This window comes from Lutra lutra, chromosome 18 (genome assembly GCF_902655055.1).
Source record: "Lutra lutra chromosome 18, mLutLut1.2, whole genome shotgun sequence".
In the NCBI taxonomy this organism is placed as follows: Eukaryota; Metazoa; Chordata; class Mammalia; order Carnivora; family Mustelidae; genus Lutra; species Lutra lutra.
Genome location: NC_062295.1, coordinates 15568568 through 15592538, shown reverse-complemented (window position 1 = coordinate 15592538; position 23971 = coordinate 15568568). Strand labels below are relative to the sequence as shown.

Below are 23971 nucleotides of genomic sequence, written 5' to 3'. Positions count from 1 at the left end.
GGGCAGGTAGGACTGTAAATTGAAACCACCCTCATCTCATATCAGTGTTAGAGAGAGACTCCTTATAAGACAAGAGCAAAAAATGAAGACTGGGGACCATAAACCTAAATGATTTTTTTAACCACTCCAAACTGCAATTTGTACATCTATAAAATGGTGATCCAATTATCATACTTAATTCATGGGAAATTAAATGAAATCATATATAGCAAGCCTTAGCCCAGTGCTTGGCACAGAAGGATTTTTGGTAGGGGATCCCCTTTGGGCTTCCCTTCCCTAGTGGCTTCTGTGATTTCCATGGCTGATATGGCCAATACCTGCCAGAGATAGGAATTTATTCAACGTGTACCCTGTTGAAATGTACTTGGACACTGACCCACACCTCTGTACCTTACCTTTCTCTATACATATACCAAGTTCTGCTAGACTCCATCTAGGCCTGTTTCTATAACCATAGCATTAAAGGGGTCTTTCTTCTTCCTTATGTTCTCATTGTAAAGCCCATGGCTCAGGGGCTCTACCTCTTGGCTCTAATTCTTCCTCTGTTCTGGTCAGGAATCAAATTCTGATTCAAATGCCAACCAGCAGAATGGAATCCCTGTAGCCTCATAATAATAGACCACATATGGTTTTTGCTATGTGCCAGGCCTTGTTGAAAGAACTTTACAAACATTAACATGTTCAATTCTTGTCCAAGATCACACTGCTGGTAAGCGGCAGGGCTCTCCAGCCTCCAGATTCCATGATCTTAAGTACCATGCACTGTGCCCTTGTTTCCAAAATCTGCACACCCTCACCTCCCACCCTTGCAACTCCAGGCTGCTGCTCCCACTTCACCTCTCCTCGGACAGGGTCAGGGCTGCTGACTACAGCCGTCTCAACAACAGCAGGATGCTCCATCAGTGCATTCTCAACCTCTGAGGGCCCAATCCGGTACCTGTAGAAGAGCCTGTCTTTCAGAGAACGCTGGGTACGCAGCCTCTAGGCCAGCCCAGAAGTTCAGAGCCAGCCAGAATAAAGATCCAGTTTTCCCTTCCCAGCCCAGAAACCAAGCTCACCCGCTGGAGTTAATGATTTCATCTCTCCGCCCCAGGTACTGGAAATAGCCATCTTGATCCTTGACTGCCCGATCTCCAAGGATCCAAAAATCGCCTCGAATGTTGGCTGCTGTCTTCTCATGATTGTCCTAGCGACCGTAGTAAGTCATAATCACTGTAACTGCAAAGCTGAAATCCTCTGCCCCAGGGCTGGCATGAATAACTACATGTGATGATCTTGACTGGGCCTGCCAACCTGAGCCCTCAGATGGACCTGGAACTTACCCCTTTATTCCAATTAATTGTCCCCAGTGTCTCTGACCTGCTCCCCAGGGTCCCGTGCAAGGGATAATACTGATGCATTTATCCACCTCTGCTCTAGGGCATTACTTTGTAGTAAGCACACAATAAATGGCAGCAACTATTAGTATGGCATTTATTATTCGATTGTTTTATCATTTTGGTATCAGAAGGTGTGTGTTTGAGGTCTTCCTTGTCCATTTTTTAAATAGTAGTGGTCTTGGCTGACTCTTATAATCTCTGACTTCACCATCCATCCTCACCTATACAGGAAAGTGGTTGGACTTAAGGATTATCTAATTCTAACATTCCAAGGTCTGAAGACAGGGATGCTCTCAACTATTTGGTGAAATCTCAATGTCATGGCTAGCATGGCTCTAAAGGACATTGACGGCATAGAGCAGGGGAGAAATATTTGGAGAGAGGCAGGGCTGCCCTTGGGAAAGTACTGCTGTATGTAGTTTGGGGGCAATAAACTTTTTTGGCCTGAAACAGTTTTGGAGGGGGGGTGGAAAAGGGTAACGGGAGGAAGATAATTCTTCAAAAGGAAACTTAGGGGTAGGTTAAGGATGACAGGGGTGAATACCCAGTTTTTTCTCTCTGCAAAGTGCCCATTATTGGACACTGGACACCCTTTGTTCCAAGTCCTGTCATGGTTTACCTCTTGGGAGGTATATAACTTTATCCCCTGCCATCCCTCTCAGAGTCTCCACTATCCCCACAGAGAACAGAGGGGAGGAGTGGGTTCCTCACCACATATCCAGAGAAGATGCCTATAGGTCTGATGGGCTTTACCCTGATGCCCAAGTCTCCCTGTGTACCAGGAGGCAAGATCTTGCCCTTGTCATCCAAGACCTGAAGGAGGAAGCAGATAGGAAGAAGATTCTGCATAACAGGAGGTGGCTGGAGTGGCAATGTAGAAGAGCTGAGCTGGTCTGATGGAAGACCCCCTTACTCCAGTGGTGACCAAAAACAAGAACTAGAAGCCAAGGGCAGCAAAGAATTTTACACCTCAACTTCTAATCCATCTGCCTGGGATGGTTGAGGTAAAGCCCCTTATGGAGACAGGACCAGATGAGCTTGGGAAGAATCTTCTGGCTGTAGGAGCTCAGTAAATACAATAGCCTCCCATTTTCTTTGAGGGCCATGAACTTGGACATCAGACAGATCAAAACTCAAAGTATGCCTCTGCTACCTTACTAGCTGACTTTGAGCTGACTGAGTTCTATGTTTCAGTGCCTTCATTTGTCTAACAGGGATGATAATAGCTTATGTCACAGAACTATATGAGAATGAAGGAAGGTATTTTTAAGAAGGTATTTAAAAATGATTATCAGAGCCAGGGGGAGGGAGAAGCAGGCAATTACAAATAACATTGAATAGAGTAAAAGTTGTTAACACTTCAGATACATATGCCTATGCACATAACCATAGACACAAATTCTATACATTGGAATTTAGCCCAAAGAAATAATAAGGGGAAAGAGCAAAATTTTAGCTAAGACATCTTGCTTGTTGTTTTTACTAGTGAAAATTTTGGAAATCATCCATTGACCAACAAAAGGCATAAACAGTAGTGGAACCATCCAATCTACTACTATATAGTCATTAAAATTCATGTTGTAGGTAGGTATTATTTGACTTGGAAAGATAGTCACCCAAAATTATTCAAGATAAAAGTAACTTACAAAATGATATGTCAAGATTCACCCTTATTTTTAAAAAAAAGTATATATTTATAGAAGTGACTAGCTACTTAATTTGCTGGCAATTCAAAGTAGTTTTCTCTGGATGATAAAAATATGATTAATTTTCTTTGGTCTTTCCTCCCTCCCTCCCTTCCTTCTTTTCATCCTTATCCTTCCCTTTTAAATATTATTTAAATATCTTTAATTTTTCCTCAGTGAACAATGCAATAAATAAATTACTGAAAAATTAGTGTATTCCCTACTTTTCCCTCCCTCCTTAGAGCCCCTAACAAACCTGCACATCATAATGAGGAATAGCAGTTCCCAGGTAACCAGGTTTGATTTTCATGGTCTTGGAAACTCTGCAAGTGAGTCCCTGTAGAAGATGGTAGACAGATTGGCAAATCTTAGGAGGAGTTATATGGTCACAGAAAATTAAAAAAAAAAAAAAAAAAAAAGATTAAGCAGAGCAAATTCTAAAACAGTCCTGAAGTTGCCTTTTCTTTAGTAGCTCCCTTCCGCCCCTGTTCCTGGGTCCCTTCCCTTTACTGGAACTCCCATCCCGGGGTTGCACTAAATTGTTTGGAAAGCAATCTGACTGACCCCTCCCCAGGGAAAAGGAACTGACAACCACATTTTAATCTCTTTAGAGGGAGCTATACTTTATTAAGTGACCATGGACCACAAAAGTCCTTTAAAACAATATGGGATTAAATTACCTCCCATAAGAGAGCTAGCTCTGCTTGAATCCTAAAATGAATCCCACAGAGATGCTGGTGTTTAAAGGAACATTCCTTAAACATGGCTTTTTCAGAAAGGCTAGAAGCCCTTGCAACACATCCACTGTCCTCATCCACACTTGCAAAGCTCTTCTACATCACAGCTCTCTCATCCATAAAACCTCCAGGAATCCCGCCAGGGGGCCCACTAAACATAGAGGGGTGTAGGATAAAAGAGTGGAGAGGGGACCAGAGGTACTGAGAGTCACAGGTAAGAGGCACTGGAAAGGTTGCTGGGGAAACTATTCCTCAGGTTGTTTTGATAAAGCAGCGGAGTACAGAGCAATGCAAATTCACCTGGTGCTCAAGGGGCCCCAAGAGTTCTAAGAAGACATCTCAACAGGGAAGGTGGGGTCCTACTGGGTTCTTCTCCCCATTGCTCACTTTTGTCTGAGCAGCTTAGGAGAGAGTCTGATGCGCTTGATAAATTTGGGTCTCTGCTAAAATGTTACCGCATTACAGAGGACATTCCTGACAACCATATTGGAAATACCAGTCCCTCATCCCACATCACCCCATCTCACCTGTTTTACTTTCCTCCCTAGAACATCTCACTGTCTACCATGTCATACATCTATTAATTTGTGTCTCAGCTCCCCACTCCCACTGGAGTGTAATGTCCAAGACAGTAGAGCTTTGTTTCTGTTCAATTGTCAATACCTATTCCATAGCAGGTGCTCAATAAATATTTATAGAATAAGTGCCTGATAAGTGGTGGCTCATTTTTTAATATCAGAAAGCCTTTTGAAGCCCACCAGGTGCACCAGCCCATTGGTTCCCCCTAGGAGTAGATACCGTTTCTGTCTGGCCATAGAATTCCCGGATGTCCAGTCCCGTCTGGGCCCTCCAGTTCTCCAAAATGTCTGTAAGGAGGGATTCTCCACCACTGAAGCAGTTCTGTAGATGTGGGAACTTGTAACTGAAGGAGAGAAGGGAGGTAAATGTTCCCCCTGAGCCTCCCTGGAACCAAACTCTGTCTAGGCAAGAGGATTCCAGGTACTTTAATGATGAGGTAGGCTTTACAGGGCAACCCATGCTTAACGGTCTAAGAGATGAGCATATGTGTATGTGGTGGAGACATAAGGATGGACCAATAAACCCAGAGGCTTATACCAACCCCCAAAGCCCCATCACCTAGAAAGATCCTGTTGTATCAACATCCGGTAAATGATGGGTGCTCCTACCATGTTGTTGATTGGGTAGCTGGACAGCACCTGGAGGGAGAGAGCCGGCTGACATTAACCACCAGGTTAAATGCCGAATTTACCAGTATGCACAGTGGTTGCAAGCATGGGGCCTGGAGTTGGGCTCTGGATTTAAATCTTACCTTCTTTATTCTGTCTATTTCAGGCCAAATCCTCAAGCCAAAAATAACAGAGAAATAACCACCTATCATTACAGAGATACAGGTCCAGGAGGACTACAGGCTGAAAGGACTAGATTACAGGTCCAGGACTAGGTTACAGGTCCTGTAATTTTTGTCAAATTTTGGCTCACTGTTCCTGCCACTTTAATGACTCACCCCCAATAACACACTTCTAGAATTATATACACCATCAGTCCCCAAGGGAAGTCACTGTTGCAAATCGGTTGTATGGTCTTGGTTAAGTCACTTAAACTTCCAGGTCTTGCTTTGTTAACAGATAAATTCCAGCCCTATTTTCCTGAAGCATTCTTGGGACATAACTCAGGTAGAAAAGTCCTGTGAAAAGTTAAAAATACTGGGGCAACTGGGTGGCTCAGTCAGTTAAGTGGTTGAGTCTTGCTTTTGGCTTGGGTCATGGTCTCGAGGTCCTCAGATTCAGTCCCTTGTTGGGCTCCATGCTCAGTGGAGTCTTACTGAGGATCCTCTCTCTCCCTCTTCCTTTGTCTCTCCCCCGGTCACACACATACATGCGCTCTCTTTCTCAAATAAATAAATAAATCTTTAAAAAAGAGAAAAGTCAGAAGTGCCTATAAACAATTCAGTAGAAGTGTTATTAAAAATAGCTAGTACTGAATAGTTGCCAGCCCCTGTGCCATCTCATTGAATTCTCACAATAACCTCATGGAGTGTGTACTATCACCCACATTTTAAGAAGGAAAACTGTGAGTCAGAGGGCTAAGTAATTTGCCCAAGGTCATACAACTAACAGGGACTACTAGAACCAACATCTGGCCCTTACTTTCAACGTGTTGCAACACCACCTCCATCCCACATTTTGCTTTGTGCATAATATATCACAAAGAGAGACCCAGGCAAAAGTGTCTAGAAAAAAATATTAACATTAGCACAGCATGCAATTATTTCTTCAAACTGTGCTTTAAAAAAAAAGATTGTATTTATTTGTCAGAGAGAGAGAGAGAGAGAGCACATGTGCAAGCACAAGCAGGGTGAGCATCAGGCAGAAGGAGAAGCAGGGTCCCCAGTGAGCAAGGAGCTCCAGATGTGGGACTCGATCCCAGACCCTGGACTCTGAGCTGAACACAGACGCTTAACTGACTGAGCCACCCAGGTGTCCCTCCTCTGAGTGTTCTTGATTAACTGATATAAATGATGAAAAATTTCTCATTTCCCTAATTGCTTTGCCTTATAGGAAGCTCAACAGGAAATGAGCTACTTATTTGCTATACTTCTTACTCTCCCCAACCCGACCTACTCAACTCACTGATATCTCCACTCTATATTTTCCTAATATGCTTTACAATTTTACATCTGTTTTCATGCTGCTGTTTTCCATTTGTGACAGTTAACAAAAGCCATTTCAAATACTTTTTGGAAGGAGGCAGTTACTCTGTTTACATTTGTTTAAAACAGAGAATGACAGAACCATCTGAAGAGAATCTCTTGAGAGAATCCAGACCATGCCTGACCTTTTGACATTTAAGTATGCCATCCATGCCTCAGATTGCCCCCAGCTTCTCTATTGCCAGCCAAACAGAAGCCTCAGTGGGCTGTCAATTGCTTCAGAGACCTGGAGGCCCCAGGACACCAGTGACCCAACTTTCCATTTATGTTGTAGAATCCAACATAGGGTGTGCCTTTGCAAGCAAAATAATCCCATTTCCATTGCTTTGTTGCTCCAGGGTCATGAAATATGTAGATTTTATTTAATGGCTGTCCCATTAAGTTCCACAGGAAAAAAATCTGATACTCTAACACCGAAGCAAAAGCCCATTAAATGTGTTTTGACTGAACGAATGGCCAATGATAACTGCCTCCTGAATATATCCCTTTTATCTGTATATAAGTCTCTCCTTTCCTGGACCAGGAGCTCCATGAGGGCAGGGACCATTTCCATCTTGCTTACCGATTACTGTCCATCCATGTGGCAGGAGTTAGTAAATATTTGCTGAATTGAAAGAAACTGTAATAAACTGGAGTGTGCAAACCTTGGGCCATCTCTGACCTTCTGGTGCAGACTGGATCCTGTCTTACCTTTAGGATGACTGCTGGGTCAAACTTTGGCAAAAGATGGATAAATGTGCACGCTCCTGCTACCCAAGGTTGCAGAAATGAAGTCAAGATGTTCAGTATCCAAGCTGTGTCTGATATGGTCCATATTATGTCAGAGGCTTGCAGGTCCATCCATATGCTGAGAATAAAGAAGAAATACATGTACATACAAGTACATGAGAGCATGCTGGGGTGGGTGGAACATGAGTTGGAGGCATAGAGGGGTGTCTGTGTGCACGTGCGTGCGCGTGTGTGTGTGTGTGTGTGTGTGTGTGTGTGTGTTGTAGCACTGTATGTAAGTATAAGCAGGCAGGAGGAAAGAAAGTTGTTCTAAACACATGTCCTATTTAAAGAAGGAGTGAGTATTCACAAGGTGTAACCCCAGCTGACAATGACCTTACAGATAATTGGTTCTCATTCTCATTCTATCCCCAGAACTTAGTACAGATTTTGGCATGAGGTAACCACCCAAAAAATGTTTACTGACAAAAGACATCTAAATGAATATCCTAAAAAGTGGCCTTGCTAAGTTCAAGTTTGGTCAGATAGACCTTTGGTTTTCTTTTCTTGAAGAATCATGAATTGCCTAAGTATAGTTGAAGGTCTTGTACAGGGTGAAATGTGTCTCATTTCTCTTTTCAGGCCAGAATAAAAGTTATTAGTCTGTCTTGAACAAAAAATGATTTAGGCTAGACATGAAGAACTTCCCTGTGACTGGGAATCATCACAGTTTGTGACTCTTACTGAAAAAGATTAATATTTTCAGCTCTGTAGGGAAATTGGGTCATAGCCTATAAGGGGTGAGAGGTGGAAATTTAGTATCTTACTTACCTTTAAGTGATTTATCACCCCATCTTTTAGAAACTGCATTTTACTATAACTCGTCTATTAAATAATTTCTATTAAATAATTTAATTTTCTGGTACTACAGACTCATAGATGGGGCATTTAAGTTTTTTAGATTTTTTGGCATTAAAATATTTTTCCAGTTCTAATACCAGACTTTTAACACGATAAGCAGGATATCCTGGGGAAAAAAAAGACCCTGAATAGCTCTTATTATTGCATGACAACTTTGGCACTGTATTTTCTAATTCCATTGGCAAGGCTGATATAGTTAAAGAAAATTCTGAATTATGGGATCGGAGATCCAGAAATTCTGAATTTCAGTTCACTTCATTATAGTTCACCCTTGAACAACATGGTTTGAACTGCATGGGCCCATTTATATGCAGATTTTTTCAATATAGTACAGTACTATATCTGTATTTTCTCTACCTTATGACTTTCTTAATAAAATGCTCTTTTCTCATGCTTACTTTATCAAAAGAATGCCATATATAACGCATATAACATATAAAATAGGTGTTAATTGATTGTTTATCTTATCAGTAAGGCTTCTGGTCCATTGTAGGTTATTAGTAGTTAAGTTTTGGGGTAATCAAAAGTTACACCTGGGTTTTAGCCACACAGGGGCCAGTGTCCCTAACCCTTGTATTGTTCAGGAGTAAACTATAATTCAATCACAGCTTCTACCTCAACAGATTTGAAAAGTAATTTGATGCTGGTATCCAAAATGCCCTCTTGGAATGTGGGCAGCATCAGTGCAAATAACCAGCATTCCAAAGGACAAAATGTAGATTGGACTGGAAGGGGAAAATGCATTTCTACCTTGTGTTAATCCTATTAGACACATGGCTTAAAGCTCTGAAGAGGTTTAGAGATCCCAAGTTACCTGAAACAAAAATGTCCCACCATAGGTCACTAGATACCCAACTTGCTAAGCCATGCTCCCTCTTGCCCCCTTCCCAGCTGTCTTTCTCAGAAGCACCAGACGGTAGCCCATCCAAAGAGAACCGGATTTGAGCTCAGAAATGTCTCACACCCTGGTCATGTAGTTCTCTGTAGAGAGAAAGGGTTTCTCTTACCCAGCATCCATCTTGGCCTTGATGCCTAGGCTGGCATGGGAGTGTTCCGCCATCTTTGGAAGACCACTAGTCCCACTGGTGAAGTAGATGGCAGCTGCTTCTTGGCTTCCAGTCTCCACACAGCAATGATTGGTAGATGCTTCTCTGACAAAGACAAAGACTGTCACATTCTCAGATCTCACCGGGACACTAGATGTCCCGGCAACTCACCTCTTCCTACCTTCCCTGATGCTGGCAAGGGCAAGTCAGCCAACTCACTTCAGAAGGGGTGCTTATGAATGGTTAAGATCAATGGATTCTGAGTCAGTCATACTTGGGTTCAAAAACAACTCAGATTTGGCACTTTATGTGACTTCAGACTATTGAACTTCTCTGAGTTTCACTTTCTCTATCTATGAAATGTCATCAATAATATGAGATGGCTCATAGAGTTACTGAGAAAATTAACTGTAACACAAAGATAATGAGCAACTTTTGCCCTGCAAAAACTCAATACATGTTAACCTGATGGTGTTGGAAGCCCTTGCATGATACCAGGTTAATAGTAGGTGCCTATTTAGTATCAGTTTTCACAATACACCCTCCTCTATTCCCTTGACTTTCTTCTCTTGAACCTCTCCTATCATGTCCTGATTTCAAGTCTCTCAAAGATTGTTGCATGTTGTCAACTTCTCTGACAGTTATCTTAAAGATCATGACATTAGGAAAAGCTTTTGTTCTCCCTGGGGTTTCTAAGGTCTGTGTCTCTAATGGAGGCAGTGCAGATATGTGACAGGGAAATGCATTCTTCCAGCCATACACTCTTTGAAGGACTCATAGAGTCCTCTGCTTCAGAAGCCTAGCCTAGAGATACCAAGGGTAAGAAGAGGATATTCAGTATATCAGCCTCCTCTGCATTTTACTGCATATGCTTTTGGGCTCACCTCTGACTCCTGCCTGATTTGCAGTAAACAGCTCTGAGCATTTCAGTCCACTTGGTGGTGCTTCTGGTGTGGTCTATGGCTGATTCACTTTGTGCCCCAGGATTTCTCTGTTGCCACGAGAGCATGGGACTCTGAGCCTACTCTGCCTGCATGCATGCTTGTGCAGCCTGGAAGTGTGGGGTCGATGATATCCACCCCCCCATACAACCCTCCACCAACGGGGCTCAGGTGCTGATGGCTCAAACCTTGTCAGTCCTCCAGTGAATAATCCTGAGAGGCATTCTGTGTGGTCCCTGCAGATCAAGCCCACTTATGCCATGTAGTAACTCGATAACAAACTCTTTTTATTTTAATTTTTTTTTATTTTTATTTTTTTATCGATAACAAACTCTTAAATAGCTTTTCTTTCATCCTTGCTTCACATTCTCCAGGCCCACACTCTGCTCCCTGGAGCTCCCAAACAAAACATCTGCATGTAAGTGCTTTGCTCAGTTTCCACTTTTGGTGAAAACACAGGCTGAGACATGTAGCTACTCACCGTAGTAGAGTCTTAAAGTCAAGCCACCCATCCCGGCTTTTCTCAGATACCAGTAGCTTCATTTTCAGAGAGGGGCACTCAGAGGCCACAGTGTCCACTGTCTGGGACACTTCATCCCCAGCCACGATGGCCCTGGCTTTAGACACCTGCAGCCTGTAGAGGATGTCCTTTGCTTTCATTTGGATAGTCCCAGGCACGAAGACAAGGCCTAGAGAAGCCAAATGTCTTAGAGAGAATTGGGTGGGAGGGTTATCTTCTTCCCTAGAGAAGACTGATATAAACAACCAGTGGGGAGCATATGGGGAAAGAGGGGTTGAGGAAGGGATGACCAATGGGGAATATCAATATTAAGGCACCAAAGATCAGAAAGTGATTTCAACACTGATTTCCTGGGTGTGTTAGAACAGTAAGAAGTCTACCAGGACTAAGGAGAGAAAATGAGTTGCCTGATGTCATGCCATAGACAGTCTAACCCCCTTGCCCCTGCTCCCCATCCACATACAATGCCCTACAGGAGCTTCCTGTAGCCAAAGACTTTCATACAGTAATTAAACTAAGTATATGTGCTGGCAAAGTGAGCACAGTAACTGAACTAAGTAAAGGCTCTTGGAATTTTTCCATCCTACAACATGGGTCTTGCTCTCAGGCCTGGTTACTTCTCCCAAGCCTGGAACACAGAATTATCTTGGCCAAGAGTGCTCTTAGATTTCTTTGTTTTTGTCTCCTCTCTTGATAAGATCCATGTGATTTTGTTTATTCTTCTGGAGAATAACTAGACTTATATTTTACCATTTACAAAGTTTATTTCACATGTTCCTCCTCATGAACAGCTTGTACCCCTGGCTTACTTTATTCCCACTCTTAACACTTTAGGATCCACACTGCAGACCTATTAAACATCCCAAGTATGTCTCCAATACGATGGCCATGTCGAGTCAGGTCCACAGAAGAAGAGGGACACATGTCCCTCGCTAAGTTCTCCTTCCCTTCAGACTGTAATATCTCAGAGTGTCATCTTCCTTGTGTGGCCTATTCACTTTCTTCATGGGGCCTCAAGTTCCTACAACTGTCTCTATACTTCCTTTGATTATTTGACCACACTTCCATCTTCTGCCTTACTGATGGGAATACCTGTTGCATGTGAGGGAGGCCAGGAAGGGTAGGGTGGGAATGGAAGATAGGTTGTGCAGGTGTTTCTCTGGCTCTTTCTTATACCTTTCCATTTCTCATCTCTCGAATCTAAAGGCTGATGATTCTTGAATTACTATCTCCATCTCAGACATTGTGCCCTTCAATGCAACAGCTCACTTTCTTTCCCTTCTTTTCTCCATACATATTTTTGATTGAGATATAATAGACACATAACACTGTACTAGGTTTAGTCATACCACATAATTTGATATATGAATATATTATGAAGTGATCACCATGCTTAGTTAACATCAATCACCACACATAATTACAAATATTTTTCTGATAATAACAGTTTTCAAGATCTACTCTTACCTGCTTTCAAATACACAATAGAGTATTGTTAACTATAGTTCCCATGCTGTACATTACATCCCCAAGACCTATCTATATTGTAACTGAAACTTCTCATCCCTTCTTGAACATCACATGGGTACCCCTAACTCAACAGTTACCAAATTGAACCTGCCATCTTACCCTGACAGCCTCATACCTGCTTCTCCCTGTGGTCTTCACTTTAGTGAAAGCTCGAAGCATCCACCCAGATGCCAGAATTTCTATGACTTCTCCATCTCTCCCTGGCTCTCTTTCTCTATCATATGTCACTCATCAAAAAATGGTGTTCTGAGAGTCTTCCTAATTGTCTCTTAAATCTACCCACATCTCTACCACCCCATCCAAGGTTGAAGCCAGCATCATTCCTTGTTTCCTGTCTGGGTTTCCCACTCCTACTCTAGCCCTCCCCCATCCCATCTTTATGCACCATCTAGGGTGACCTTTTACAAACCGAGTGTGATCATGTCACTCAATCCATCCATGCTTTTCCATTCCTCACTGGATAAGGATTCAGAACCCTCACCATGGACCTCAGGGACCTGCCCATTGTTCCAGGCTCACTTGTCACTTTCTCCCTGCGGCCTCTAAACACACAGATATCTTTTCAGGTTTTCTCATAATTTGCAAGGTTCCATTCTCTCTGTGCTGTTCTCTCTGCTTAGGGCATTCCTCTCTGCATCTTCTCCTGGCTGAATCCCACTTACCCTTCAGATCCCAGACCAAATACCATTCCACTGGGACCCCCTCAGATTAGTCAGTTCAGGTCTCCTTTTATCACAGGGGTTGGCAAAATTTTTCTGCAAAGGGCCAAATAGTAGATATTTCAGGCCCTGTGGGCCAGATATTCTCTATCCCAGCTACTCAAGTCTGCCACGGTAGTGCAGAAGCAGCTACAGCCAGTGTGTAAACAGGGTATATGGCTGTGTTCTAATGAAACTTTATTTACAAAAACAAGCTGCAGACCAGATTTGGTCTATAGGTCATTGTTTGCCAACTTTTTTTCTTTCGATACATTCTTATTAAATTCTCATGCCATTTATCAAAATTGTGATTCAATAATTACGCGTGCAACTAATAGTTTAAAGGCAATCTCTCTCCAAAGATCTTTAAGCCCCATGAATGTATAAACTATGAGTTTATACATTTGAGTATGAGTTTTGTCTACTCTATATTAGCAACCTTTAGCACACTGCTTCATGCACAATTTACTTAGAAAATCGAACAAAGGGTGGCATTAACATAGGAGGAAAGACAGGATGCTATGGAGAGGGGACATCTTTTGGGTGGAATGGTAGAATTTCACTGCCAATGGCTTCATAAGGAAGATAGTGACCAGGCCAGGCAGTTCATTACCAACCTGCTCGCATGCAGCCCAGGGTCACCAGCCACCACTCAGGCACGCGGGGCAGCACCACCACCACACGGTCCCCAGGCTGCAGGCTGCATGCCCCCGAAAGGACATTGGCTGCCTGCTGGCTGAGTTCCCTCAGTTGGCTGAAGTTCCACACTATTTCATCCCCATCACCGTTCACCCACCAGAGGGCTGGGCCTGGAGGTCGCTTGCCAGCCTGAAGAAAGAGAAGACCTGCTGATCGGGGGCGGGAGGGGGGGCGGTGGTACACACGTGCATGTAGAATAAATCCTGCCTTGCAATTGTCACATCAGTGCTTAGTAGACTTGTTGATCTCAGGATCCCCTCCACACTCCAAAGACCTTTTATTTACATGGGTTCTATCTATCCCTACTTATTACATTAGAAATTAAAACTGAGAAATTTTACAAATGTGTGCTTTTACAAATAGCAGAAACAAACCATTATACATTACCATGAATATGATGTTTTAATAAAGAGGTAAGTATACTTTCTAAAACAAACAAAAGAGTGGCTTCGTTTTACATTTTTGCAAATTTCTTTAACACCTTCCTTAATAGCATATAGTTGGATTACAACACCTTCCTGCAGTACCACCTGCCATGTAGCCTCTGGAAAAGACCACTACATACTTGTCAGAATGTGACAGTGAAAAAGGCAAATGTTATCTTAGATTTATTTAATTGTTTTCCCCTCTCTATGTATTTATTTTTTATTATGGTCAAATATACATACCATAAAATTTACCATGTTAAGCATTTTTAAGCATACAGTTCAGTGGTATTAAGTGCACTCACATTACTGTGCATCAACACCATCATCCATTGCCACAATTTTCCCATCTTTCTAGACAGAAACTCTGTCCCCTTATATAAGATCTCCCCAGTTCACCATCCTCCCAGTCCCTAGAAACCAGCATTCTACTTTCTGTCTCTATGAATATGACTGCTCTAGGAACCTCATATAAATGGAAACACACAACATGTGTCCTTCTGTGACTGGCCTATTTCACTTAACGTAGTATCTTCAAGGTTCATCCTTATTATAGCATATGACAGAAATTTCCTTTTTTAAAAGGCTGAACAATATTCCATTATATGGCTTGCCACATTATATTTATCTATTCATCCACTGATCCTACCTTTTTGGCTATTGTGAATAATCCTGCTATGAACATGGGTGTACAAATATCTCTTCAAGATCCTGCTTTTCATTTTCATTCATTTCCATTTATTTTTTAATTTCCTTTTTTAATGTTTCTTAAAAGATTTTATTTATTTGAGAGAGACAGAGAGAGAGAGAGAGAGTGAGAGCGTAAGGAGGAGGAGGGAGAAACTGAGCAGGGAGCCAGATGTGGGGCTTGATCCCAGGACCCTGAGATCTTGACTTGAGCCAAAGGCAGATGGTTAACTGACTGAGCCACCCAGGTGCCCAGTATTTTTTAACTTCTTCTTTGATTTCCTGGTTGACCCATTCATTGTTTAGTAGGATGTTCTTTAACCTTCATATACTTGTGGTCTTTCCAAATTTTTTCTTGTGGTTGACTTCAAGTTTCATCATGTTGCTGTCAGAAAATATGCATGGTATGATCTCAATCTTTTTGTACTTGTTGAGGGCTGATTTGTGACTAGTATGTGATCTACTCTGGAGAATGTCCTATGTGCACTAGAATGTGTATTCTGCTGCTTTAGGATGAAATGCTCTCAATATATCTGTTAAGTCCATCTGGTCCAGTGTGACATTCTAAGCCATTGTTTGCTTGTTGATTTTCTGCATAGATGACCTGTCTGTTGCTGTAAGTGCGGTCTTAAGTTCCCTACCAGTATTGCATTATTATCACTGAGTTTCTTTATGTTATTAATTGTTTTATATATTTGGGTGCTTCCATATTGGGGGCATAAATATTCACAATTGTTAGAACTATTGGATAGATCCCTTTATTATGAGATAGTGCCCTTTTTTATCTTTTATTACAGTCTGGTTTAAAATATTGTTTGTCTTGGGGCGCCTGGGTGGCTCAGTGGGTTGGGGCCTCTGCCTTCGGCTCAGGTCATGGTCCCAGTGTCCTGGGATCGAGCCCCGCATCGGGCTCTCTGCTCAGCAGGGAACCTGCCTCCTCCTCTCTCTCTGCCTGCCTCTCTGCCTACTTGTGATCTCTATCTGTCAAATAAATAAATAAAATCTTAAAAAAAAATAAAATAAATAAATAAAATAAAATATTGTTTGTCTGATATAAGGCTACTCCAGCTTTCTTTTGACATCCATTAGCATGACAAATGGTTCTCCACCCCCTCACTTTCTGTCTGCCGGTGTCTTTAGGGTTAAAATGAATCTCTTTTAGGCAACATACAAATGGGTATGTTTTGTTTTGTTTTGTTTTGTTTTTTAATCCATTTTGACACCCTATGTTTTTTGTTTGGAGCATTTAGTCCATTTACATTCAGAGCAATTATTGATAGATATGAATTTGGTGCCATTTTCTTGTTTTGTTGTTGCTTCTGGCAATTTTCTCTGTTCCTTTCTTGTCTTTGTCACTTTTGGTTTTTCCTTTGCACTCAAAGAGTATTCTTTAATATTTCTTGCACAGCCAGTTTAGTGGTCTTGAGCTCCTTTAGTTTTCATTTGGCTGGGAGATTTTTTATCTCTCCTTCTATTCTGAATAACAGCCTTGCTGGACAGAGTATTCTTTTTTTTTTTTTTTTTAGAAATTTTATTTATTTATTTGACAGAGAGAGAGAGATCACAAGTAGGCAGAGAGGCAGGCAGAGAAAGGGGGAAGCAGGTTCCCCGCTGAGCAGAGAGCCTGATGTGGGGCTCGATCCCAGGACCCTGAGATCATGACCTGAACCGAAGGCAGAGGCTTTAACCCACTGAGCCACCCAGGTGCCCCCTGGACAGAGTATTCTTGACTGCTGATCTGTCCATTGCACATTGAATTTATCAAGCCACTCTCTTCTGGTTTGCCAGTTTCTGTTGAGAAATCTGCAGCTAGCCCTATGGGTTTTCCCTTTTAAGTTAGGGACTTCTTTTGTCTTGCTGCTTTTAGGATTTTTTCTTTATCATTTTTATTTTGCAAATTTAATTATAATATGTCTTAGTGTTGGCCCACTATTGTTGATTTTGATGGGAGTTCTCTATGCTCTTGGATTTGGATATCTGCTTCCTTCCCCAGATTAGGGAAGTTTTTAGCTTTTATTTTGTTAAATAAATTTTCTGCCCCCTTATCTCTTCTTTTTCTGGTACTCCTATAATACAGAAGTTATTATGTTTGATGGAGTCACTGAGTTGCCTAAGCAAGACCCTGCTTTTGATTCTTGGGGATATATACCTAAGAGTGAAATTGCTAGATTATATAGTAATTCTATTTGAAATTTTTTTTTGAGGAGCCTCCATACTATTTTTCCAGAAGCTGTACAATTTTACATACCTACTGGTGATACACAAGGATTCCAATTTGTCTTAGTTTTGTTCTGAGATAGTTCTGATTTCACAGATTACCCTGAAAGAGCCTCAGATATCCTCGGGGGTTCCATATCATAGTCTGAAAGCAGTACTACAAAGTCAGAGAAAATTTAGTAGTAATTGTGTTAAGTATTTAAAAATTCGCAAGAGTTGTATCATTTTGTACTTTGACCAGTAATGTGTAAAAGTGCCATTTTCCTCATAGTTCTATCAACAGAGTATGTTGTCAAATTCCTGTATTTAACTAAACTGGTAGATAAAAATATTATTTCAATGAAGTTTTAGCTTATATTACTCTTATTATGAGTGGGGTTGAGCATTTTTTTTCTTATATTAAAGGGCCATTTGTGCTCACTTTGCTTTTTTTAAAGCATTTTATTTTTAAAGTAATCTCTATGCCCAATATGGGGCTTACACTCACAACCTCAAGATCAAGAGTCACATGCTCTACTGACTGAACCAGCCAGGAGCCCCTGAGCTCCCTTTTCTATAAACTGTCCAATCATATACCTGGCCCACTTGTATTAGGTTGTATCTCTTTTTTTTAATATTTTATTTATTTATTTGACAGAGATCACAAGTAGGAAGAGAGGCAGAGAGAGGGGGAAGCAGGCTCTCCGTGGAGCAGAGAGCCTGATGTGGGGCTCGATCCCAGGACTCTGGGATCATGACCTGAGCCGAAGGCAGAGGCTTTAACCCACTGAGCCACCCAGGTGCCCCTGGTTGTGTCTCTTTATTCTTGATTTCAAGGAGCTCTTTTATGTTGGGAATATTAACTCTTATGCTATCACAGGAGTTGAATATCTTTGATCACTTGTCACTAGTTTCTTTATTTTGTTTATGGCATTATTTGTCAATGTAGTGGGTTTTTGATGTTTATGTAGCTAATTTATTAAATTATTTCTTTTATGGATTCAGGATTCTGAGTCATGGTAGTAAAGACCTTCCTCATTATTCTAAGGAGATATAACTTTTAAAGAAAAGCCAAAATTAATTTAGATTAAATTTTTATCTGAAAAACTTGTTTTATAAAATGTTGACTTATTATTATTATTATTTTTAAAGATTTTATTTATTTGACAGAGAGAGATCACAAGTAGACAGAGAGGCAGGCAGAGAGAGAGGGAGGGAAGCAGGCTCCCTGCTGAGCAGAGAGCCCGATGCGGGACTTGATCCCAGGACCCTGAGATCATGACCTGAGCCAAAGGCAGCGGCTTAACCCACTGAGCCACCCAGGCACCCCTATTATTATTATTATTAAAGATTTTACTTATTTCTTTGAGAGAGAGAGTTCCTGTGAGTGCCCATACATGAGTGGTAGGAGGCGCAGAGGGAGAAGCAGGCTCCCCACTGAACAGGGAGCCTGATTCAGGGCTCCATCCCAGGACCCTGGGATCATGACCTGAGCCAAAGGCAAACACTTAACTGACTGAGCCACCCCGATGCCCCTATTATTATTATTTTTTAAGAGTGTCTGCACCATGAGCCATCTTCAACTAGAGGCCCAGCATTTGTGATCTGCACATGAAGGTTGTGTTATGGTGCTGGGACCTCAGGCCAACATCATGGTATGACTCCCTTTGAGCATCATGTTCTACCTCTTCCTCTATATTATCCAGGAATACATCTTTCATGCTCTAGAATGGTGCACAGAACTACAAGTAAAGGTAATGTCAGGATTAGCAATGAATGGGGTGGAATTCTAGAAGTTCAGGGAGGGAAATTTCCACATTGCCTTCTTTCTCTGATATCTCATGGTAGAGCCCTTTTGAACAATCCCTGCCTAGTGGCCACCCTGCTTACACACCCGTGATAACAAGGACACATAATTTTCTGAGAAGACTAACTCAGTCTTTGGTCACTGCTGATTTTCTTTTACTCAACTCCAATCTACTTTCTCTATGACCACAGCTCCCTTCTTATTTTACCCTGGGAGGTCACAAGAGAGCATGTACGTATAGGCAAACTATGTGTCAGCGCTAGGGTGGGGTGGGGAAGTGTTCGAGGTTGATCCACCTGGCACCAGCCCCAGAGTGCTCCTTTCTGCCAAGCCCATGCTCTCTTGCTCCTACCCATGCTGCCTTCATGGAAGATGGACATCTTTATAGCTCATCATAGTACTTGATGCATAAGTGCTCAATGAATATTTACAGAATGAGTGGATGAATTAATGAACTTTGTTCGACTCTGTGCCCCCTTTCCACCCCATTACCTTTTCCATGCCAGCCCAGTGATCTATCACATCACTAGCAAAGTTAAACTTCTCAGGGGCCTCCTGGTGACCCCACTGCAGGGATGTCAGTTGCTTGGTATGAAGGTGGACAGTGCGACTAGACATCTGGGTCCCCCATCGGATGCAAATCTGCTGGAGTTTCCACAGCCAGTGCATGGTCAGACCTGTGAAATAAAGAGGTTACAGAAGTGAGTCTTTCTGTTATAGACTGCTCTAGGTCAGCTGCTTAAGGAGATTCATCACAACCTTATAGGGTTCTTCCAGAAAGGAATTTGTGGTGGTTATGTGTGAATTGGCACTCAGCATTCAGTACTGTTTCCTTCTGGTATACCATTCTCCAAAAGCACAACACCCAGTCTAAATCTTACCTCTCCAGCCCTTCATGACAGTCCTATAAACATCTAATTTCATGCAATAAATACTTTTGTGTTTAAAATACTGTGGTGTGGTAGATTAAATTATTTTTTCCAACAACTGCCTCCTCCCTATCATAGGATTATGTGTCCCCATTCATTTTCATGTGACTTGCCCAGTGCATTTTGGGGAAAAGGATGTATTTGCCTCCTATTGACTTTGGCTTGTTCATGGGATATGCTTTTGTCAATGAGATGTGAGCAGATGAGATTGTGTAGTTGGTCAGGAACTCCTGCATTTCTGCTTTCTATTATGAAAGTAACATATCACAGATAGGTGCTATACCTTCAGCCTGGGTCCCGGATGATAGCACATGTAGAGGTGAGCTAAGCCCTAACAGCCACAACCAACACACAGACTCATGAGAAAAAAAAAAATGTGTGGATATAATAAGCTCCTGAGACATGTGGTATAATTGTTACTATAGTATATGCTGACTAATTCAAATGGCATCTACTTCCTTCAGCTGAATCTTGACTGAGATATCTTTTTTCAAGCAAAGAAAAATTTAATTTGAGGAGTGAAACATTCATTACAGGTATACCTCAAAGCAATAAAGCACTTTACTAATAGTATAAGGGATCTGTTATTTACCCTACTTACTAACAATCATAAATAAACAAGTCTGTATTATACATTAGTCTTTCAGGTGACTCTCTAAACTAATAAGATCCAAACTTTTTAATTAACTGAGATATCTTGAATACTATGCACCTAGCACATGGGGCCTACACCCAGAATCACATTAGAAATTATAACTGTTGGGGCGCCTGGGTGGCTCAGTGGGTTAAGCCGCTGCCTTCGGCTCAGGTCATGATCCCAGGTCCTGGGTTCAAGCCCCACATCGGGCTTTCTGCTCAGCGGGGAGCCTGCTTCCTCCTCTCTCTCTGCCTGCCTCTCTGCCTACTTGTGATTTCTCTCTGTCAAATAAATAAATAAAATCTTTAAAAAAAAAAAAAAGAAATTATAACTGTTAAAAAAACAACAACAGGGACGCCTGGGTGGCTCAGTTGGTTAAGCAGCTGCCTTCGGCTCAGGTCATGATCCCAGCGTCCTGGGATTGAGTCCCACATCGGGCTCCTTGCTCATCAGGGAGCCTGCTTCTCCCTCTGTCTCTGCCTGCCATTCTGTCTGCCTGTGCTTGCTCTCTCTCCCTCTCTCTCTCTGACAAATAAAAACAACAACAACAACAACAACAACAAAAAGAAATTTTAATTGTTGTAATTATTGCTTTCATCTATGTGTTGGCTCTAGGGAACGTAGTTCCAAGGCTGTGTAGGCTGGTCTCTGAGTTCCAACATGTTCACCTTGATGGGGGTTGCAGAATTTAACTCTAGGACCTTTGATTCAATGAATCTAGCTAGAAGTCCTGCCAGTGGCTGGATTCCCATCCCCCATTTTCTAGACACCAGCAGCCAGAATACTCAAGGTCGATGAACACTTGTGTCTTCTCTCCTATTTTCCACACGAACAAGTGAAAATATCCTTACCAGCTCCTAGGCAGCAATATTATTGCCTTTGTACCTTCTGGTCTCTCTCTCTTTCCATGGCTGGCTCTTGCTCATCCTTCTGGCCTTACCTCCTCAGACAGGCCTCCTTCCTGATGGCCATCCAACTCCCACCCCCTTTGACTGCCCTTCTCCCAGCCACCTCAGTCCCTCCCTTTGCTGTGCTATAGACATTTTTCCTTTGCTCCATGCTGCCTCCTCACTAAGACCCGGTCCTGTAAAGGTTCCTAGGGATTGCAGACTGCTTTTTCCTGGAGATTTTCACTCTCCTCCACAGCCCTGACTTCTAGAGATCAGCTAGTGACCCATCAGCCAGCATTCCTGACAACAGTGCTCACCTGCCAAGTCCTTTGGGAAGTTTCTCTGGGTATCTCTTGGTCCACCCTCCACCTGAGCAGACAGCTCCTGAATTCCTACCACCTCTGATAAGAATGCAGCGGATCAAGAAGATAGCTCCAGGAGTCTCTGGGCCTTCAAGGAGACCAGAGCTAATTATTAACTATGGACAATACCAGGGTCTTACCTGGGGTGATGGCAGTCCTCCCTGCTGTGTTTATGGAATGCACAGTCCCAGAGTCTTTTGGGGGTGGGGAGAGGGGAGGCAGCAGGGACAATTCTTTTAATCCAGGGAGCAAAGAGGAGATTTATGCTCAGGACTGACAGGAAGTTCTAGCTCCAACCAGGGAAAGAGAAACAGAACTTCCATGGGCTTGATGTACTTTCTTTCACCTCTTTCAACCCTTTCTTCACTTTCTCTTTTGATGATTCCGCCTCATCTCTTTTACCCACACTCAGCCCATACAAGGTCTCACCCAGCACAGTAGCTAGGACCCCAGCTTCCTTGCCAATGACACTCACATGTGTCTCCAGCCTGGATCTCTCTGTTGCATCCCAATCTGCTTCACTTCTCCCCTTGGAAATCTGTCATTCACATCAAACATACTTTGCCCAAAGCTGGGCACCTAATATTCTCTGTCTCTGCAAATTATCCCACTCCACCTATATTGTCTTGTCCAACTCAATGAATATTAGCTCTTCTATAGTTTGTTTGGTTCATAGGATCAGAAAAACAAAGACCTTCCCAGGTCATCGAGGGGTTAAGATGAAAGTCCAGAGTGGGACAATAATTCCTTAAGGTCACACAGCTAATCAATCCCAGACCCACGCCTAGAATGCTAATATCCCAGTAGAATGGCTCTCACCTGCCCAAGCTGGTGAATGGCATCTGGATCATCGACCCTGAGACAAGAGCTGGAAAGCAGAGGGCTCTCAGCCTCTGAGACAAGCTGTCTTTCAGAAACACTAACCTAAGAGAAAAAATATTGCAGCTGAATAAGGGACTTCTGACATTACAGGTCACCTCAGATCCTATATCCTCTCAGATGGAGTGAGTACCCCAATGCCACAGAGCTTGCCTTTCTGCTCTCACTCTGGCCATTATGCACCCCAAGGATCTACTCAGAGAGCTAGTCCTCTGAGGTGCTGACCATCAGTGGTTCATATGCTAAAAAGGCCCCCATGACCAGCAGGGATTGAGGCTCCCAAATGCAGAGGTCTCTGTTGGAGACATGAGTCTTGGAAATGGACAAGATTAGGGTGCCAGTTACCTAGCAATGACTAATCACTGAAGGTACAAATACCAGAGACCCACATCAGGAGACATTTGAAGAAGTTAGAGGGCTTAAAGACCCAAGAAGCCAGGATCCAAGGTGGGAGTCTGGAGAGACAGACCTAGAGAGGGTACTAAAAGCAATCTAGTCCCTTTTTATGCTTTTCTCTGGGCAACCTAGAAATGATGTGGCTTGAAAAACCTATTTATGTTGAGCAGCAGTCATATCCTGGGAAGAACTCCTCTTCTACCCCAGAAAAATTCACAGAACTCTACCACCTAGCTCCTCTGGCCCTGAAGGTTTTTGTCCCTTCTTAAATACTCCTGCAATAGCTATTCCTAAACATCTCCGAATCACACTGTCATGAGTCTCTTAATTCTCTTCCAGAAAGTCCTCCCCAGTGTCTGCCCTAAATACCTCTTGCTGTTGCTGTTCTCTGCCCTCTCACCAATTACCTACAATGGGGCTTCAGGCACCAGAAACAGGAAATCAGCTGAACAACCCTTTCCCTTCTGTTCAGTCACTTCTTTTATTTTGATCACTTTGCCACAGAGGGGACGAAAATAGGACCCCAGCAGAGACCTAAATCCTGCAGAATTAGGTACCCGAGTTGCTGTCCTTCTCTAAGGCTCTGTTAGAGGACTTTTAAGAAATAGTTCTGTCTGCTTGGGAAAGGGAGATGACATTTTCCGTAGATATCTGGTGGAAAGAAATAAGGGATCTACCTTACCAGGCTTTATCCTGGTCTATGAGGAGTCCCAAATGATCACCTATGCTTCCCATTGCATTCTTTCTTGGGCACCTATTAGAAACATTGAAGTTGTTCACCTCTGCCTCATTTACTTCCCTGGTCTGGGGAAGGGGTACCGACTTCACCCCATCCCATGCATTCCTGCTCACTGCTACTCTCCCTGCCTTACAGAGCTCTCTTCTGAAGTCTGGATTTGTCCTTTCTCCTGCGCCAGTGACACCCTCTTCCCTGTGCAAATACCCTCTGGTTCTTCAGCTCCTGTGGTTATCAGCCTCTTTATCCATGACTACACAGTACAGCTAGATAGAAGCTATAGAAGTTCATGATAAAGGACCAAGAACATGAAGTCTGTCTGGATTTGAATCTGTCTTCCCCTGCTACTGAGCTGTGTGTTCTTCCAGTCTTTTTTTTTTTTTTTTAAGATTTTATTTATTTATTTGACAGAGAGAGAGATTACAAGTAGGC

The 23971-nt window shown here is 42.5% G+C and overlaps 1 protein-coding gene across 4 annotated transcripts in view; it reads right to left on the bottom strand.

The window, feature by feature from the left end:
* The window catches only part of LOC125090824 (acyl-coenzyme A synthetase ACSM2B, mitochondrial-like), a 30199-nt gene extending 8598 nt beyond the window's left edge, over nucleotides 1–21601 (bottom strand). For 2 of the 4 annotated variants that reach the window (XM_047713926.1, XM_047713929.1), the window contains exons 1-12: nucleotides 21484–21600; nucleotides 19203–19387; nucleotides 13514–13724; nucleotides 10630–10837; nucleotides 9169–9312; nucleotides 7223–7379; nucleotides 4939–5018; nucleotides 4600–4723; nucleotides 3321–3401; nucleotides 2091–2192; nucleotides 1059–1186; nucleotides 838–937 (exon numbers count right to left, since the gene is read on the bottom strand). In XM_047713926.1, coding sequence (XP_047569882.1) covers nucleotides 838–937; nucleotides 1059–1186; nucleotides 2091–2192; nucleotides 3321–3401; nucleotides 4600–4723; nucleotides 4939–5018; nucleotides 7223–7379; nucleotides 9169–9312; nucleotides 10630–10837; nucleotides 13514–13724; nucleotides 19203–19379 — 1512 coding nt within the window. In that variant the 5' untranslated portion in view covers nucleotides 19380–19387; nucleotides 21484–21600. Of the gene's footprint in view, nucleotides 1–837; nucleotides 938–1058; nucleotides 1187–2090; nucleotides 2193–3320; nucleotides 3402–4599; nucleotides 4724–4938; nucleotides 5019–7222; nucleotides 7380–9168; nucleotides 9313–10629; nucleotides 10838–13513; nucleotides 13725–19202; nucleotides 19388–21127; nucleotides 21210–21483 lie in introns of those variants that run through there. The other 2 variants (XM_047713928.1, XM_047713927.1) reach the window with 2 other exon arrangements.
* Nucleotides 21602–23971: the final 2370 nt, after the last annotated feature.